We start from the raw sequence: 19,957 nt of genomic DNA on the forward strand, positions 1-19,957 counted from the left end.
AGAAAACTTCCCTGATATCATGAAAGATGAGAAGATATCTATCCAAGATGCTCATGAAACTCCACATAAGGTAGATTTTAAAAGAAAGTCACCACGACATATTATAATCAAACTTCCCAAAACCAAAGATAAAGAGAGAATTTTAAGAGCAGCTAGGGATAAACAAAAAGTCACCTACAAAGGAGAGTCAATAAGAATAAGCTCGGACTACTCGGCAGAAATCATGCAGACAAGAAGGCAATGGGATGACTTATATAAAGCACTGACGGAAAAAAATTGTTAGCCAAGAATCATATATCCAGCAAAACTGTCTCTCAAACATGAAGATGAAATTAGGACATTTCCAGATAAACACAAGTTGAGGGATTTTGTAAAAACCAAACCAAAACTACAAGAAATACTATAAAGAGTTCTTTGGTTAGAAAGTCAATAATATCAGGTATCAACCCAAGACTAGAACACTGGGCAGAGCAATCAGAAGTCAACCCAGACAGGGAAATCACAAAAATAAATCAAGATAAAAAAACGCTCAAAACAGGGAAACAGCGATGTTATTACGTAAAAGAAGACAACATTAAAACAATAAAGAGGAACTAAGAAATATATTCATAGATCTTCCATATGGAGAGGAAGATACTGTGATACAAAGAAATAAAAGTTAGGTTTAAATTTAGAAAAATAGAGGTAAATAATAAGGTAACCACAAAGAAGACAAACTATCCTACACATCAAGATAAAATACAAGAAAAAAAAGACTCAGCAGAAACTAAATCAATGACGACGAATATGAAGAAAGGACAATAAACAATCTACTCAGCACATAAAATTAAGTGGGAAAAAGAACTGTCAACAACACACAAAAAAAGGTACCAAAATGACAGCACTAAATTCATTAAAAAAAAAATTCATACCTATCCATAATTATGTTGAATGTAAACGGACTAAAGGCACCAATAAAGAGACAAAGAGTGGCAGAATGGATTAAAAAACACAATCCGTCTATATGCTGCCCTCAAGAGACACACCTTAGACTCAGAGAAACAAACAAACTAAAACTCAAAGGATGTAAAAAAATATATGAAGCAAAGAACAATCAAAAAAGAGCAAGTGTGGCAATATTAATTTCTGATAAAATGGACTTTAAAGTTAAATACACCATAAAGGATAAGGAAGGACACCATATAATGATTAAAGGAACAATAAAACATTAAGAACTGTCTAACAGTAAGAGTAGATAAACTTTAAGATCTAATACAAGAGATATTTTTTATTTAAAACAATATTTGAAAATGCATGTGTCAAATAGTACTGATGTCAACCTATTGTTCTTTGTGTAGATATTGGCCATATTTCCAACTGAGAAAACTACCTTTTGATGTATGTTCTTCTAGTTTTCTTCTTAGGAACATACTTTATATTTTTAAAAATCAAATGATAACACACATATGAAGTTGTATAACCTGCCTTTCAAGATCTTACTTTATCATTAAATATTTTTATACATTATCTTAATGGCTACATACTATTCCTTTCTATAGGTGGACCATAAAGAGTCAATTTCTCTTGACAGACTTCAAAAAAAGACTTTTGAGAATATGAACAGGCACTTCATTAAAGAAGACATTCAGGTAGCTAAAAGATACATGAGGAAATGTTCACGATCATTAGCCATTAGAGAAATGCAAATCAAAGCTACAATGAGATTCCATTTCACTCCAACAAGGCTGGCATTAATCCAAAAAACACAAAATAATAAATGTTGGAGAGGTTGTGGAGAGACTGGAACACTTATACACTGCTGGTGGGAACGTAAAATGGTACAACCACTTTGGAAATTGATTTGATGCTTCCATAAAAAGCTGGAAATAGAACTACCATACAATCCAGCAATCCCACTCCTTGGAATGTATCCTAGAGAAATAAGAGCCTTTACATGAACAGATATATGTACACCCATGTTCACTGCAGCATTGTTTACAAGAGAAAAAGATGGAAGCAACCAATGTGTACATCAACAGATGAATGGATAAATAAATTATGGTATATTCACACAGTGGAATACTACCCATCGATAAAGAACAATGATGAATCCGTGAAACATTTCATAACACGGAGGGATCTGGAAGGCATTATGCTGAGCGAAATTAGTCAGTTGCAAAAGGACAAATATTGTATGAGATCACTATTAAAGAACTTGAAAAATAGTTTAAACAGAGAAGAAAATATTCTTTGATGGTTACAAGAGTAGGGAGGGAGGGAGAGGGGTTTTCACTCATTAGATAGTACACAAGAACTATTTTAGGTGACGGGAAAGACAACACACGATACAGGAGAGGTCAGCACAACTGGACTAAACCAAAAGCAAAGAAGTTTCCTGAATAAACTGAATGTTTTGAAGGCGTAGCAGGGGCAGGGATTTGGGGACCATGGTTTCAGGAGACATCTAAGTCAGTTGGCATAATAAAATCTATTAAGAAAACATTCTGCATACCACTTTGGAGAGTGGCATCTGGGGTCTTCAACGCTAGCAAGCAGCCAGCTAAGATGCATCAATTGGTCTCAACCCACCTGGAGCAAAGGAGAATGAAGAACACCAAAGACACAAAGTAATTATGAACCCAAGAGACAGAAAGGGCCACATAAACCAGAGGCTACATCAGCCTGAGACTAGAAGAACTAGATGGTGCCCAGCTATAACTGATGACTGCCCTGACAGGGAACACAACAGAGAACCCCTAAGGGAGCAGGAGAGCAGTGGGATGCAGACCCCAAATTCTTGTAAAAAGAACAGACTTAATGGTCCGACTGAGACTAGAAGGACCCCGGAGGCCACGGTCCCCAGACCTTCTGCTAGCTCAAGACAGGAACCATTCCCAAAGCCAACTCTTCAGGCAGGGATTGGACTGGACAATGGGATAGAAAATGATACTGGTGAGGAGTGAGCTCCTTGGATCAAGTAGACACATGATACTATGTGGGCAGGTTCTGTTTGGAGAAGAGATGAGAGGGCAGAGGGAGGCAGAAGCTAGCCGAGTAGACATGGAAACAGAGGGTGGAGGGAAGGAGTGTGCTGTCTCATTAGAGGGAGAGCAACTAGAGTATATAGCAAAATGTATATAAGTTTTTGTATGAGAGATTGACTTGGTTTACAAACTTTCACTTAAAGCACAATAAAAACTATAAAAAAAGAAAAAGTAAAAAATTACAATGAAATGTGCAAAGACCTAGAGTTAGAAAATTAAAAGGGAAAAACATGCTTGGCATTTCTCAAGCTGACAGAACTGAAGGAAAACAAGCCTTCAAAACAAGTTACAATTCTGAAGGAGCCTATGGGCAAAATATTGAATGACACAGGAAGCAGCAAAAGAAGATGGAAGGAATACACAGAGTCACTGTACCAAAAAGAACTGGTTAACCTTCAACCATTTCAGAAGGTAGCATATGATCAAGAGCTGATGGTACTGAAGGAAGAAGTCTAAGCTGCACTGAAGGCAATGGCAAAAAAAAACAAGGCTCCACGAATTGATGGAATACCAAATGAGATATTTCAAAAAACAGATGCAGTGCTGGAAGTGCTCAATCATCTACGCCAAGAAATTTGGAAGACAGCTACCTGGCCAACTGACTGGAAAAGATCCATATTTGTGCCCATTCCAAAGAAAGGTGATCCATCCAATAGAATGCAGGAATTACAGAACAATATCATTAATATCACACGAAAGTAAAATTTTACTGAAGATCATTTCAAAAGCAGTTGTAGCAGTACATCGACAGGGAACTGCCAGAAATTCAAGCCGGATTCAAAAGAGGATGTGAAATGAGGGCTATCACTGCTGATGTCAGATGGATCTTGGTTGAAAGCAGAAAATACCAGAAAGATGTTTATCTGTGTTTTAACGACTATACAAAGGCATTCCACCATGTGGATCATAACAAATTAAGATAGCATTGCAAAGAATGGGAATTCCAGAACATTTAATTGTGCTCATGAGGAACCTGTATGCAGACCAAGAGGCAGTCATTCAAACAGAGCAAGGGGATATTAAATGGTTTAAAATCAAGAAAAATGTGTGTCAGGGATGTATTCGTTCACTGTACTTAATCTGTATGCTGAGCAAATAATCAGAGAAGTTGGACTATATGAAGAAGAATGTGGCATCAGAATTAGTGGAAGACTCATTAACAACTTGCATTATGCAGATGATACCACCTTACTTACTGAAAGCTAGGAGGACTTGAAGCACTTACTGATGAAGATCAATGGCTATAGCCTCCAGTATGGCTTATACCTCAACATAAAGAAAACAAAAATCCTCACCAACTATAACAATAAGCAACATCATGATAAATGAAGAAAATATCGAAATTGTCAAGGATTTCATTTCACTTGGATCCACAATCAACAGCCATGGAAGCAGCAGTCAAGAAATGAAACAATGCACTTCATTGGGTAAATCTGCTGCAAAAGATCTCTTTAAAGTGTTAAAAAGTTAAGATGTCACTTTGAGGACTAAGATGTGCCTGACCCAAGCCACGATATTTTCAATTGCCTCATATGCATGTGAAAGCTGGACAATGAATAAGGAAGACCAAAGAAGAATTGATGCCTTTGAATTATGGTGTTGGCAAAGAATACTGAATATACCATGGGCTGCCTGAAGAATAAACAAGTCTGTTTTGGAAAAAGTACAGCCAGAATGCTCCTTAGAAGCAAGGATGGGAAGACTTCATCTGACATACTTTGGACATGTTATTAAGAGGGACCAGTCCCTGGAGAAGGACATCATGCTTGGTAAAGTGAGGGTCAGCAAAAAAGAGGAAGACCCTCAACGAGATGGACTGACACAGTGGCTGCAACAATGGGTTCAAATAGAGCAACCATTGTGAAGATGGCGCAGCACTGGGCATACAGGGTCACTGCAAGTTAGAACTGACTTAATGGCACCTAACACCACCAGATGCTCAATTTCTTCACTGGGAATATGGAGGTAATAGTACTTATCTCCCAGGTCTGTTGTAAGGATTAAATGGAAAAACACATGTAAAGCACTAGAATACGGAAAAAATGTAATAAACATCAGCTATTATTATCAACTCCTACTTGTTATTCATTGGACTTTGGAAGGATTTCTGGAGTCACTAGTGACTTGAAAGTAGACATGAAATTTTTCACCAACTGTCAATGTATCTTTAGTTTATTTGGTCCTAATTCATTACCACTTACTTTCTAAAACAAATACGGCTAACTCTTTATTAAGGATATTATAACTCATTTAAGTAATCTCACTTTTCAACATTTTAATGATAGTATAATTTCCTCTAACTCTTATTAATATCATTAAATACTTGTTTTTGGAGGTTTGAGATTCCTATTTAAAAAAAAAAAGACACAAACAATTAATTCACTCTGTGTTTCTAGGAAATCAGGAGCCAAAATAGCAAGCAAACTTAGGGAAGGACGGAGCAAGGAAACTTGGATGGGGGTAGGCAGCTGCATGGGAAATCCTAGTTACTTTCTAGGTTAAAGATGTAGCTTCAGGGTATAGTTTTATTAGTGCTACATGTCAAAATTAAGTAGCAAATCATGCCTCCAAAGCAAAAAAAATATAGATCTCTAAGGTCTAAGCTTTTGCTTCCTTCCATTAAAAAAATAATTTACAGATGAACAGATATATTTTCACCCCAATCCACATTTGGAAACTTGGCTAAGTTGAAGATAAATAAAAACTGTTGTTTCAAACAGTGAGTAATGGACTTACAGTACTCATCACCTTAAGATGTGATACTGACAGGCCATGACTGGGCTAGATAGTGTCTGGACTAATTCCCTAAATGACAAGGACACCAATGGCTCCTGAGGCAATCAGAAGCTGGACAACGTACGGTACGGTTTTTACTCAGTACAACCATCCCTACCCATCTCCTGGGTCCCCATCATTTAACCACTGCTGACAGTTTCTGTGAAGTGTTCCTTATAAAAGAGAGCAGAAAATTCAAACTGGCCGAAAAGCAGAGACTAGGGATGGCAGGGAGGTCAAGGAAAACCATAAGAGAAAAAGAGGAAAAGAACCATCTGATTCTCACTGTCATTTCATCAGGCAATTAGGGAAGCCTCTCTGGTGGTTGATACATAAGGAGTGGTAACACAGGCAGGCACAGACAGATCTCATTCATAACTAAGTAACTGGAGAAGTCACTTCATTTCTTCTTCCTTAGATTCTTTCACAAGCTTTTTTCTCTTTTCCTGAACATTAGTATTTCAAAAGAATACATAGCTTTGTTACTGAAAACATGGTAGACGAGATATCCTCCCAAACCCTCCTGCTCTGAAGACACCTAAAATTAATGCATAAAAAATAACAACAGCATTATTTGAACTGAGGCCTCTCCCGTAAAGCCAGCCCTTCAAAGAGCTACATCTTAAATGGTGAACTGCCAACAACAACAACAAAATCTATCCACTGGCAAAGGAGACAAAGAAATTTGTTGATCTTGATGTGAGTTCTACATAGGAAAAAATTCTCCCGTAAGAATTCATAATGTTAGGCCTATCTTCATATTATAGGTTTAGGGGTTTATTTTAACTATTCATGTGGCCTGGAAAACTCAAGGCAAAGAAATTAACTTAAAATTCTCCTGAGCTGAAAATACTCTGGATCACTGGCCAGAAGTAAATGCAAATCCTCTCTGGAGGGATGCCATTTCCCAGGGGATTTTACAGTACCATTACAGGTGAAACCCAGCTGAATGTGATTATATGACCCAAAATTATAAAACACAAAAGGAAATCTACCACCTCAAGTGTGATTCAGCACAAACAATAAATAACAGAATTATATTCATCAAGGATTCTATGTATATTGAAATTATTAAGTAGACGATATAAAATAAGTCCGTTCAAATGCTTAAAGAAATAAAAGTGGGGATAAAAAATATGGGTGAAGAACAAGATACCACCCAAAAATACAGGCATATTTGAAAGAGCCAAGAACAACTTTAACGAAAAAAAAAAAGTAGCTGGAATTAAAAGCTCAACAACTGGTAAAACGGACATAACTGAAAGGTTTTGTTGCTGTTAGGTACTGCCGAGTCAATTTTTGATACATAGCAACCCCATGTGCACAGCAGAACTGCCCCATAGGGTTTTCTTGGCTGTAATCTTTACGAGAGCAGATCTCCAGGTCTTTCCCCAGCAGAGCCTTTGAGTGGGTTCAAACCACCAACCTTTCGGTTAGCGGCTGATCGCTTAACCATTGCGCCACCAGGGCTCCTTAGCTGAAGGATTAGTGAACGGAAAATGGGTGTGAAGAAATACCCAGACTGCATCTCTGAGAGACAAAAATTAAAAACATGGAAGAAAAACTAAGCTATGTTAAGGACGGAGTAAGAAGCTCTAACATGTGTAATCAGAATCTTGGAAAGGGAAAACAGAAAAGTGGAAGGTCAATACTAAAACAGATGATAAATGCGAATTTTCGAGAACTCATAAAAGATACCAATTCTCAGATTCAGGAAGCCCAACAAATCCCAAGCAGAATAAAAAAAAGAAATACACATCTAGATATATAGTGGTGAAACTGCAAGACAACAGCAGCAATGAGAAGATCTGTAAAAGAGTCACAGAGAAAAGAGAGTGTAAGTAAAAAGGTACAAGGATTTCTTAACAGCAACAAATGGGATGATATCTACAAAGCTGTGAGAGAAGCCAGAATCACATGTTCAGCTAAAGGAAGATTTAAAAAGAGGGTGAAATGAAGACTTTTTCAGATACACAAAAGCAGAGAGTTTACTTTGATGGATGCTCACAAGAGAAATTTATTTTAGGAAGAAGGAAAATGATTTCAGGAGGAAGCCCTGAGATGGTAAAAGGAATGATGAGAAATGAAATGGCACCTGTGAATGAATATAAACAACGCATAAAACAAAAGCAATGTTTACTTTGGTGGTTAAAAAAAATACTAGATAACAATGAAGAGGAAGGGGAGACGGTGTGAGCAACTATTCTAAGTTTCATGTATTGTTCAGGGGAAGGACAAAGGTATTGGTTAATTTTAGACATTGTTAAATTAGGTATGTAAGTCAAAATTTTAAGGATGAAAAAGATAAAATTGGATCCATTTCTCATACTGTACACTGGGACATTTTCCAAAGAGCTCAAAGATCTGAAGTGAAAATGAAAAACAGGTTAATTCCTTTATAATCTGGGAACAGGAAATCTTTTCTAAATAAGTTTCAAAATCCAGAAGAAATAAAGGAAAATATTGATACATTTGGCCTCTAAAAGAAAATGTGGTTGCATAAGATAAGGTAACATTTGCAAAGTAGGAAGATAAATGACAAAAAGGGAAAATATTTGTAATATATCACAAGGGGTTAATACCACTAATCAATAAAGAGCTTCTAAAAATTGAGACAAAAAAGAACCACCACCCAACAGCCTTAAATATATAAAAATATGTACTCAGAATAGAAGAAATGCAAATTAAAACTACACTGAGGTACTATTTCTCACTTACCAGATTAGAAAATTCTAAAAGCTTGACATATTCTATTGGCATGGATTTGGAAAATAGGCACTCTCATATGTTGTTGGTCAGAATATAAAATGGCATAACACTTAGGAGGGCAATTTGGCAATAATTAAACAAGATTAAGTCTGCACTTAACCTTTGACCCAGAAATCCCACTTCAAGGAATTTATTCCAAGGATATGCTTGGCAAAAATATGTTTGCACAAAGCCTTTCACTGTAACATTATTTTAAATAGCAAGACTAAAAAAACACAAATGCCCTTCAATCGGGACTGGTTAAATAATCTATGGTATGTTCACGCAATGGAAAGAAACATATTAGGCAGAATAAAGGTGCCACAAAGATGTTCATGTTCTAATACCTGGAACCTGCCAATACGTTATTTTACGTGGCAAAAGGGACATTTAGAGACATAATTAAGGTTCAGAACCTCATGATGAGGAGATTATCCTGGAATGAGCCTGATCATATTGGGGGCTCGATCTAATCTGATAAGTCCTTAAAAGCAGAAAACCTTTCCTAGCAGTGCAGTGGCTAGAAAGAAAGATATAACAACAGAAGAAGGGTCAGAAAGATATGATGTTGCTGGTCTTAAAGCTGGAGGAAGGGGGGCCAAGGAATGCAAGTGGTCTCTAGAAGCTTGAAAAAGCAAGGAAAGAGATCACCCTTGAATGAAAAAGAAATTAACGAACAGAGCAGGTCAAAAGAAAGCACTAAGAAAGTGAAAACAAATGAAAATGTATCAGTAATCACAATAAATGTAATTGGACAAATGCACTGACTAAAAGACAAAGATTTTCAAACTGGATTAACTATATTGTATTTACAAGAGTCCCATCTAAAACAAAAAGTTAAAACACACTTAAAAGTAAAAGGATAGGAAGAAACACACATCCTCCTCCCTAAAAAGTTAATGTAGTTATAACACTAGAAAAAATAAAATTTGAGACATTACCACAGATTAAAAGGGTCATCCATAACGATTAAAGATTCAATTCCACAGGAAGCAATGATAATTTAAAATTTATATGCACCTAATGTAGGGACCCTGGTGGCACAGTGGTTGAAACACTAGGCTGCTGACTGAAAGGTCAGTGGTCTGAACTCACGAGCCACTCCATGGAAGAAAGGTGCTGCAGTCTGCTTCTGTAAAGACTGCAGCCTTGGAAATTCTATGGGGCAATTCTACTCTGTCCTATAGGGTTGCTATTAGTCGGAATTGACTTGACGGTGCACAACAACAACATGCACCCAATAAACCAAAAATATGTACTTTATATATATATATATATATACATATATAAAATATATATAACAGAAGCAGCTCTGGGCAAATTTGAGACCATTTGAGCAGAAAGAATAATGCGAGACAACTAACGCCTGATCCTAGACTGGATTAGGAATTGGAAGATAAAGAACGCTTATAGGACATTACTCAGCCAACTGACATTAGAATACAGGCAGCAGAATAACGTACCGTGTTAGAGTTAAATTTACTGAAGTTATTAACTATCTGGTGGTCATAGAATATCCATCCCTATTCTTAGGAAATACACATTGAAGTATTTATGGGTGAAGAATCAAGATGTATGCAACTCATTCTCAGGTAGTTCAAGAAAGAAAAAAAAATCCCAGAGAGAGAGAGAATGATGAGGCAAATCAGGTAAAATGTTAACAACAGGTGAATCCGAGTAAAGAGTATATAAGTTTTCTTTGTATTAGTATTATTATTGTAATTTTTTGTTAAGTTTAAATTTATTTCCAAATAAAAAGTTAAAAAGAGTTAATGATGATAATGGATTATAACACACTGAATAAAAAAAGAATACGTAAGTTCACGATGGTATTTAACAAAAAGAAAAAGAAGAAAAAAAAAAAGAGTGTGGCGGGAAAGGGAAGGGGAAAGCTCTTCTGTATAGAAAGATGACAGCTAATAAAAGTAGGAGTGACAGAACTAGAACTTCATCATTTCGCAACCTCCAGTTCAGGAAAGGATCATCAACGGATGCTAAAATCATTGGGTGAAAGGTAGCTGAGGAATACGACAATCCCACAGTCTCAAAGTATCATCTCACAGGGTATTTCTTAACAACAAAGGAAAAACAGTAACTATACAATAGAGACATCTGAGGGACTCCAACTTAACCATGTGTTCAAACTTTAGCATCAATAATAACGGGACAAACTGGCCTTACGAGATGTAGTAAGATATACGCATGGAACTTTACCTATGCTGTATTCTCACCAAAAATGTTCAACTTAAATCCAATCATGAAAGAAGCAACCAGAAATCCAGTCCGTGGAACATTCTACCAAACAAGTGAATTGAACTCTAGTTAAAGTGAGACTAACAATACTGCCTTCCCCCAGGCTATTCGTCTTTTAGGCATTTTGAGGGAATAAGCCAGGAAATTGGATGGAGCTGATTAAACCTGTTCACTTAAGTGTTAAAATTTAAGGGGAAGAAGAGCATTCAGCTCAACAATAAGCAGGGTGCATTATTAGGAAGCTGAAGCCCAGAGATCTAACTTCTTTGGACGTGTGTGGTGCAGAGCAGAAAAGAGTAAAGGTTGGGGTTTTAGCCGCTTACCTCCCGGATGGCCCCATCACAGACCCGAATGACATTAAGGAATGTGGGCATGACCTGGGGCAGGAACTGCACACACTTGAGCCCCAGGGACTTGAAGATGAAGGTGATGGCCTGGACAACCATGGTGTGATGCTGAGAGAGGGACTGGTCCCGGAAGATCCGCATCAGGGCCACCATGGAAACGGCTGGGTAGAACTCGTCCAGAGGCAGGTTTCCCATGTTGACCAGCATTTCACTGGTGCTGTAGTCAGCTATGACAAAACAACAGAGAGAATTCATGAAGTATACGTGTCAAGGAAGACCCTTGATGAGATGGGCTGACACAATGGCTGGAACAATGGGCTCAAACACTGCAACCATCGTGAAGATGGTGCAGGACCAGGCAGTGTTTCATCCTTTTGTATGTACTGTCTCTATGAGTCGGAACCAACTCGACGGCACCTAGCAACACAACGCGACAATGCTCTGAGTTTAGGCAGAGCGTTGCTAACAACAAACAAAAAAACCTCCTGACAGACATTAGCATTCATATCTTTCTCCCTGGTATGTTCTAATGCCACTAGGAATGTGGGGTATATTAGGAACCCGTGAATAGGCTCTCAGCATCAAGGACTCAACAGTTTTTGGTTTTTCTATTACCCAAACCATAAAAGCCTAAAACAGTACATGATGGGTTTTCTTTAAACTGTTATGTTTCACTGCCTTCTTACCATTACGGTTCACAATCCTGTAGCTGAAACCATCAATAAAAATAATTACTTTCCCAAGTGAAAGTAAAGGGAATTAAATTAGGCAAACATCTGTTCAGCAGCTGCTTGGTCCCCCTAGGGAATTCCGACAAGTTAGCAGGCAAATGTTACCTGACCTGAACAAGAAGAATCTCAAGGACTCTTACTGGAGGTATTAAGGGTGCAATGAGGAAGGTAAGAACTATAACAGGTCAAGAGACGGGGGCTGAATGAAGGAAGAACACCTGCAAATATGCGGCTTAGGCTCTGCTCTTGACAGCTATGGGTATGACAGGATAACATCACAGACACACTTCTATGATAAACATGAGGAAGGGGAAATTGGAAGCAATATAATTCTGTCTCTACAGTTTAGAAAGAAATTGTTCTATTTTGGAAAAATAACATTTTGCTGGGAGAGTTGGGAGGGTCACTGTTGAACTTCCACACTTTCAGAAATAGGCCTGCTCCTTTGAAATTAGTTTCCATAGGTAGACAATAGGTTAAGTCTGGAAAGCTCTCCTGCATCCCCATACTCTATCCCAATCTCTCAGGCTACTGTCAAAAGACAGCAGGGCTCTTTGGCTAGATCATTTGATAGAAAAAAGAGCCCTGGGTTTCTGATTGCCACTAGTTTTTCTATGCCCTTGCCTTGCCTCAAATATCCCTATCAATTAAAATAGAGAAAATAAATTCCATCCTCTTCCTCCTTGGGTGATATGAGAATAAAAAACATTAGAGAAGCACTAGCAAAGAATGAGAGGCAAACAGAGGTAATGGGGTCATTTTTCGCATCTCTCTCATCCGCACCAAAGGGTGAGTACAGACTTAGCCTGCTAACCCCTGACAAAGAATCTGGACACACGCAGAAGCAGCATCCCTGCTGAGATGTAAGAAGAAACTATTGAGTTTTTATTCCAAAGGTGCTAAGTGAGCCAATATCCTATAATTTCACAGTCGTCCAGCCCAAGGTGCTTTCTAAACAGGGTCAGCAAGGGCTTTGTGATTCACGGACTTGGCAGGTCTCTCATGGTGTCCCTCCACTTACAGGAATCCTGACTTGACTTAGATTCTGACAGGCTGACAGCAGAAGCGTCCCGGGACTGGTCAATCATGCCAATGTTCACTTTGTGCTTGTAGGGATCCAAAGCCCCCAGGAGCCCTAACACACGAATGGCCTGGGTGGTCAAGGGAAGGAGAAAAAAGAAAACACTCATCACAACATCTGGTTACAACAGGTTTCATGGATATTCCTTATGTTCCATAATACCCAACTGATACCCAGATGATCAGCTACATGAGCAAAAAGAAGAGGGACAGGAAGTCTGATCAATACTGTCAGAACCTACTAATGCCACAATCTTCTCTCTTGCCATTCTCCTAGCAAAGACTTTTTTTTTAATGTTATACTTTTTTTTTTTTTTTTAATCGTGCTTTAAGCGAAAGTTTACAAATCAGGTCAGTTTCTCATACAAAAATTTATATACACCTTACTATATATTCCTAGTTGCTCTTCCCGTAATGAGGCACCACACTCCTCTCCACCCTCTATTTCCGTGTCCATTCAGCCAGCTTCTGACCCCCTCTGCCCTCTCATCTCTTCTCCAGACAGGAGCTGCCCACATAGTCTCATGTGTCTACTTGATCCAAGAAGCTCATTCTTCACCAGTATCATTTTCTATCACATACTCCAGTCCAATCCCTGTCTGAAGAGTTTGCTTTGGGAATGGTTCCTGTTTGGGGCTAACAGAAGGTCTGGGGACCATGACCTCTGGGGTCCTTCTCATCTTAGGCACACGATTAAGTCTGGTATTTCTATGAGAATTTCAAGTCTGCATTCCACTGCTCTCCTGCTCCTTCAGGGGTTCTCCGTGGTGTTCCCTGTCATCTCCTAGCAAAGTCTTTAAAGACCAAGCTTGCCACGTTCCCTACCTCTCTCCGGGTACCCTGGTTCTGCTCAGTCTTCAGAAAGTTCAGCAAAACTTCAAGCAGTGTGGGGTACTTCCTGTAGGGCTCTACCACATAACCAGTGCTGGCCACCAATTGTCCCAGGGTCCACAGAGCCACCTAGATAGGCAAAAGATCACAAGGTACAATGAACCAATAACAGAAAAGAAAGCAGTCTCTACTCTTTGTAAAGACACTAACTATGAACAGAAATCCTAAAAATCGGGGCATAAAAACAAGGCTGGTCAAGTACAAACCTACAACAATCACCAGATTAAAAAAGAGAGTACTTCCACCTTTCTCAAAATGAAATACGTGGTCCTTCCATAATCCTAACAATCAACAGAGGAAGTCTGATATAAAAGGAAATTAAGACTGTTCTTAATTTTAGTCTAGTCACCTAATGACCTCAAATGACTAAAGTGGACCAAGGCTGGGGGAAGGTGAGGGGAAGCTCTGACTACCTCCACAGCCTGTGGATGTGGCTTTTCCAACATGTCTGTGCCCTGTAGGAGGAGCTGGGGCTCTGAGATGATCTGCATTTTCTTTTGTACAGAGGAAATGGCCCTAGATAGCCCTGATACTCACTGAAAGTGACTCCAGGTCAGGATGACAGCTAATTCCGCTTCCAAGTCTTTCTTCTTTTTACTCATTTAACAAATATTTCTGAGCACCTGCTATGTACCAAACCTTGTGCTAGGTCCTGGCTGGGGACACTGAGATGAATAGGAGTGGCCAGGTCTGTGGCATCATGGGATCTGTCTTGTTCAGACAGGAGGTAGTGATACTCACCTGCCTTTTAGCCAAAAGAGAAGAGTCCTGGAGCATGTCCATGATGATAATAAAAAGTTCATCAACCCATTTCCTCATTTCTAGGCCACTAACCTACAAAATTAAAAAAAAAAAAAAGTGTTAAATAGGATTATTAGTTATGGCATTAATAGATAGTTTGACTTCCTCAGAGATTAAATGTTCTTTCTACCCTTCGGCAAAAGGAGCTGCCACCCTCTTACCTGAGCCAATTCTCCTATTGTAGCCAAGACATTATTGATCACACCAGGGTTTGGATCAGGGTCTGGGTCTTTCAGTTTCAAAATTAAAGCCTATGGAAAGATGGTATGATGAATGGAGATTAGAATCTACTATAAAGCTTTCTTTTATGTAAGTAAAAATCACTCAAGAGATCGTATCAGTTAGATATCATATATATCATATAATTTATCATATACAGCATATAAATTACTTCCAGGCTTTATGAATCCAGGATTTCTCTGGAATGTGGCTTCTAAAACTTTTCCCCATATTGAGCACAAGTCTGGCATATGTGAGAGCTGGGAAATACCATGATTTAAGAACATTCCTCATGCCTCCTCTACACTACATCTGTGGAAATCATTTACTCAGACTGATTTATGTTGAGGATTCACACAATTTTAACATATTCAACTTTGAAGGTTGTTGCGGATCTTAAGGCTCACTTCTTCATTTTTAGGGAGCTATTTTATGCCACTGTCCACCTATTTCTCCTTCCCAAGCACATCTGACGATGTGCTTTAACCATCATATCAATCTTAAAGGGAGACCATTTTCCTGTAACTGGGGAAATTCTTGGTATTTTTCAGTTGAAAGTACTTGACGTGGCCCTTGTCTCCGAGCCTGGGACCACAGAAATTACCCATTTTGTCCAGTGTACCAGCGAACACTGAAACGCTCTCATCTCCCCAAACAAACTGACACAAGACAATCCAGAGAGGAAGTGCCTCTCTCTCCGTCTGTTGTGCCATTACCTTCAAAATAGGCTCCATGTAGGGACGGATGAGTCGGGGAGCATTGGAGACCAGGTGTCCCAGCATGCGGGCACTCTGCTCTTTGATTCTTCCAATGCCACTGTGTTCCAGCTCTGTCAAGATCTGCAGGGAAGAAGAAAGACTCATTATGGCAGAAGAAAGGCTAGAGAAAGCCTGTGTATCAAAGGCGAAATGTGGCAGAGAACTCTGGGAAGAAGCCAGGCCTCCACTGCAGATCAAGTAGCTGCTAGATACTCCACAAGCAAAGGACACCTGTGCAGCTAATAGAACTGCTTTGGATACAGTTGTGACTGGGAGAAAAACCTGTATGAAACTAGTCCCTTCTCTTTCTATTGCTGCACCCCCAAGGACCTACAGTTCTCTCTAAAGCATAGCTTTTAAAAGTGTGGCACAGTCACAGCAGACTGAGAAAACAACAGGAAAAGCTGGGAGCAGGGTCTGTAGAAATGAGGGGAGGGCTTTCTGGGAGGAAAATCTTTGCCTGGATGGAGATCACAAAGATAGCCTACAAATTAACAACAAAGGAATCAAAGAGATTCCATAGCAGAAAGACTATGATGAAACAAATGCTACTAGTAGCTGTTTCAGGCATATCTAGATAAACCTCTAAAATTAGAGATCATATCTATAGGATCCCCTTGGACCTTAATGAACAGAAATAACATGTTTGTTCTAATTGACATCCTTAAAAAATCAAGACATATGCTCTTGGTGACAATATTGACTTTTGGACATAGACAACTTGTTACAGACAGAATTCTGGATAGTAGATGCTGCCAGAAGGAAATCTCTGTGCAGAGAAGAGAACGTCACAAAGTCCGTGTTAACTCAGCTCCCCAGAGGAGTCTACAGTTTATTGTTATATTTAGTGTTGTTAGCTCTAATAACCCCAGTTCTATGGATCCCCTTGCCAGCCTGTTTTCCCCGACTCCCAGCAGACAACAGTTGAGAGGAGATGGAGAAGGATACTGAGAACAGGTCCGAGGCAGCAGAGAGACAGCTGACTGCAAGGACTGTGCCCCAGCGAGGAGAGCGAGCACGACCACCTGGGCCAGTGCAGGGCCAAATCAAAGAGCCCCAAATTCGCTTCCACAGTCAGAACATCACTGCACCCTCATAATAACCAACACCCACCTTGATGGCCAAGATACCAAGATAAGGTCAAAGAGCATTTAGTTCATGTTCCTTATCAAGGCATGAAAATGTGCAATTTAGGAAAATAAGTATCAAAGTTTAAAAACAAAAGTATTTTTAACTTTGGAGTTTCAAGGGCTAAACCAGTACATGAAAAATTCACTCAATGGTGCTTCACACTCTCCAATATCAGAAAAATAAGATAGTTTGAGAGCTTAATGGAACTTTCAAAAAGACAGGAGTCATGTCTGGCTTGTACGATGATATATTCTCAGCACTCAGCAGTACCTGGAACATAGTAGGGACTTGAAAAGTATGTCGACTGAATGGACACACTGTGTTCTTATTAGGAGATATTTCTATATCAAATTTATTTAGCACAACTTGAGATGGCAGGATCAACAATGATTTCTTGGAGGCGGGGCCAAGACGGCGGAATAGCCAGACGCTTCTGGTGATCCCTCTTACAACAAAGACCCGAAAACGCAAGTGAAATGATTATATTTATGACAACCTAGGAGCCCTGAATAACAAAGGCAAAGTCAGAAAACGGACTGCGCAGCACGGGGAGAGAGAGGCAGTTCAAAAGCAGCAAGGAGTTGCCAGACCCGAATCGCTGGGATCCCTGAGGTGCCATTCCCAGGAGCGGCTGTGGCAAGCTAGTGGTAGCATTTGGCCGCAGTTTTCTTAGGGAGAAGCAGCCAGCTGCACAGCCTACTCACACCTCCGGAAACAGAGAAGAACGGTGCTCTCGGCAAAAGTAAGTACTTGCGTATATTTTACCATGCCCCACTCCCCAAAGCCGGCTTCAGTGGCTGTTGATTTCCCTGGGCCTGAGATAGGCCTGTTTGAGTGCCCTGAGCCATGCTCCCAGGCTTGGAGAAGAAATAAATTTACAACAGGGGGAAAAGATAATTTGCCAGCCCCACTAACCTGGAGAGCTCAGGACAGAAGCAGCTCCTGTCCAGGCATAAATGGTCCATGGACTTTGAATACCTTTCCCCACTGCATGGACCTGTGCGGGCCTATTTCAAGAGAATCGGCCCTAGCTGGCAGACTACAACTGTTTCAGCTGTGCAGTAGAGAGGTGGATGTTTGATATTTGACACCGCTTTGCCTATTAAACAGGGTCCTCACCTACCTACATCAGGGGCCTAAGGACTGGTGGCCCCACTCATGTCACCCAGCCACCTGTGACAACGGTCCAGGGATAAGTAGTTCCTAGTCCTTACAACCAAAGGCACTGGATGCCCATGGTCTGTCTGCAGAACCCACCCACCTGTAAACTCTAAGGATCAGGGACATGTTTCCCTCAGAGACACTAGGGGGATGGTTCTCAGGCCCCTGCCTTGTTCAGAGCATGACCCCCTGCTGCAACCAGATACCGGTACCTATACCAAACACCCCTGCCCCTCTAAGACTGTAGGACAGAGCTTGTACCACAGACTTGATGACCGGCTACCTGGATAACTGAGCTGAATCCACACAAGAAAAGTCAATGGACTCCTAGACTGATATACCTGATAACAGCTCTACCCATCTGGGGATAGGACATCAGAGCTCCAAAGGCAAAAATAATCAAGCTAGCTCACTCAAGCAACCCATTTGCGCATGTCAAAACAAAACAAGGCAAGAAGCTACAACACAGTAAGCAAACAGAAAATAAACTAATAACTTACAGATGGCTCAGAGACAACAGTCAATATCAAGTTACATAAAGAAACAAACCATGATCGCCTCAACAATCGCTCAAAGCAAAGAATCAAGGGATCTTCTAGATGAAAGTCCCTTCCTCGAATTACCAGAGGCAGAATACAAAAGGTTAATATACAGAACCCTTCAAGACATCAGGAAGGAAATCAGACAATATGCAGAACAAGCCAAGGAACACACAGGTAAAGCAGCTGAGGAAATTAAAAGATTATTCAGGAACATAATGAAAAATTTAATAAGCTAGAAAAATCCATAGACAGACAGCAATCAGAAATTTGGAAGATTAACACTAAAATTACAGAAGTAGACAACTTAATAGAAAGTCAGAGGAGCAGAATTGAGCAAGTGGAAGGCAGAATTTCTGAACTTGAAGATAAAGCACTTGGTACTAATAAATCTGAAAAAAAATCAGAGAAAAGAATTTTAAAAAATGAAGAAACCTTAAGAATCATGTGGGACTCTATCAAGAGAAATAACCTATGAGTGATTGGAGTACCAGAACAGGGAGGAATAGCAGAAAATACAAAGAGAATTGTTCAAGATCTGTCGGCAGAAAACTTCCCTTATATTGTGAAAGATGAGAAGATATCTGCAAGATGCTCATGGAACTCCACATAAGGTAGATTTTAAAAGAAAGTCACCACGACATATTATAATCAAACTTCCCAAAACCAAAGATGAAGAGAGAATTTTAAGAGCAGCTAGGGATAAACGAAAAGTCACCTACAAAGGAGAGTCAATAAGAATAAGCTCGGACTACTTGGCAGAAACCACAAAGGCAAAGGGATGACTTATATAAAGCATCGAAGGAAAAAAATTCCCAACCAAGAATCATATATCCAGCAAAACTGTCTCTCAAATATGAAGGTGAAATTAGGACATTTCCAGATAAAAACAGAAGTTTAGGGATTTTGTAAAAATCAAGCCAAAACTATAAGAAATACTAAAAGGAGTTCTTTGGTTAGAAAATCAAAAATATCAGGTATCAACCCAAGACTAGAACACTGGACAGAGCAATGAGATGTTAACCTGGACAGGAAAATCACAAAAATAAATCAAGATTAAAAAAAGCTCAAAAGGAAGAATGAAGACCACCAAAGACACAAGGTAATTATCAGCCTAAGTAACAGAAAGGACCGCATAAACCAGATACTACATTAGCCTGAGACCAGAAAAACTAGATGGTTCCTGGCCACAGCCAATGACTGCCCTTACAGGGAACACAACAGAGGACCTCTGAGGGAGCAAGAGGGCACTGGGATGCAGACCCCAAATTCTTATAAAAAGACCAGACTGAATGGTCACACTGGGACTGGAAGGACCCTGGAGGCCATGGTCCCCTGAACTTCTGTTAGCTCAAGACAGGAACCATTCCCAAAGCCAACTCTTCAGACAGGGATTGGACTGGAATATGGGTTGGAAAATGATACTGGTGAAGAACGATCTTCTTGGATCAAGTAGACACATGAGACTATCTCGGCATCTCCTGTCTGGAGGGGAGATGA

At 39.6% G+C, this 19,957-nt stretch overlaps 1 protein-coding gene across 7 annotated transcripts in view; it reads right to left on the reverse strand.

The window, feature by feature from the left end:
* Nucleotides 1–19,957, reverse strand: part of MTOR (mechanistic target of rapamycin kinase) — a 145,079-nt gene that overhangs the window by 96,279 nt on the left and 28,843 nt on the right. For all 7 annotated transcript variants that reach the window (XM_049877917.1, XM_049877915.1, XM_049877914.1 and 4 more), the window contains exons 14-19: nt 15,585–15,707; nt 14,811–14,900; nt 14,590–14,682; nt 13,783–13,917; nt 12,899–13,028; nt 11,123–11,373 (exon numbers count right to left, since the gene is read on the reverse strand). In XM_049877917.1, coding sequence (XP_049733874.1) covers nt 11,123–11,373; nt 12,899–13,028; nt 13,783–13,917; nt 14,590–14,682; nt 14,811–14,900; nt 15,585–15,707 — 822 coding nt within the window. The remainder of the gene's footprint in view (nt 1–11,122; nt 11,374–12,898; nt 13,029–13,782; nt 13,918–14,589; nt 14,683–14,810; nt 14,901–15,584; nt 15,708–19,957) is intronic.

Source organism: Elephas maximus, chromosome 3 (genome assembly GCF_024166365.1).
Source record: "Elephas maximus indicus isolate mEleMax1 chromosome 3, mEleMax1 primary haplotype, whole genome shotgun sequence".
Classification (NCBI taxonomy): domain Eukaryota; kingdom Metazoa; phylum Chordata; class Mammalia; order Proboscidea; family Elephantidae; genus Elephas; species Elephas maximus.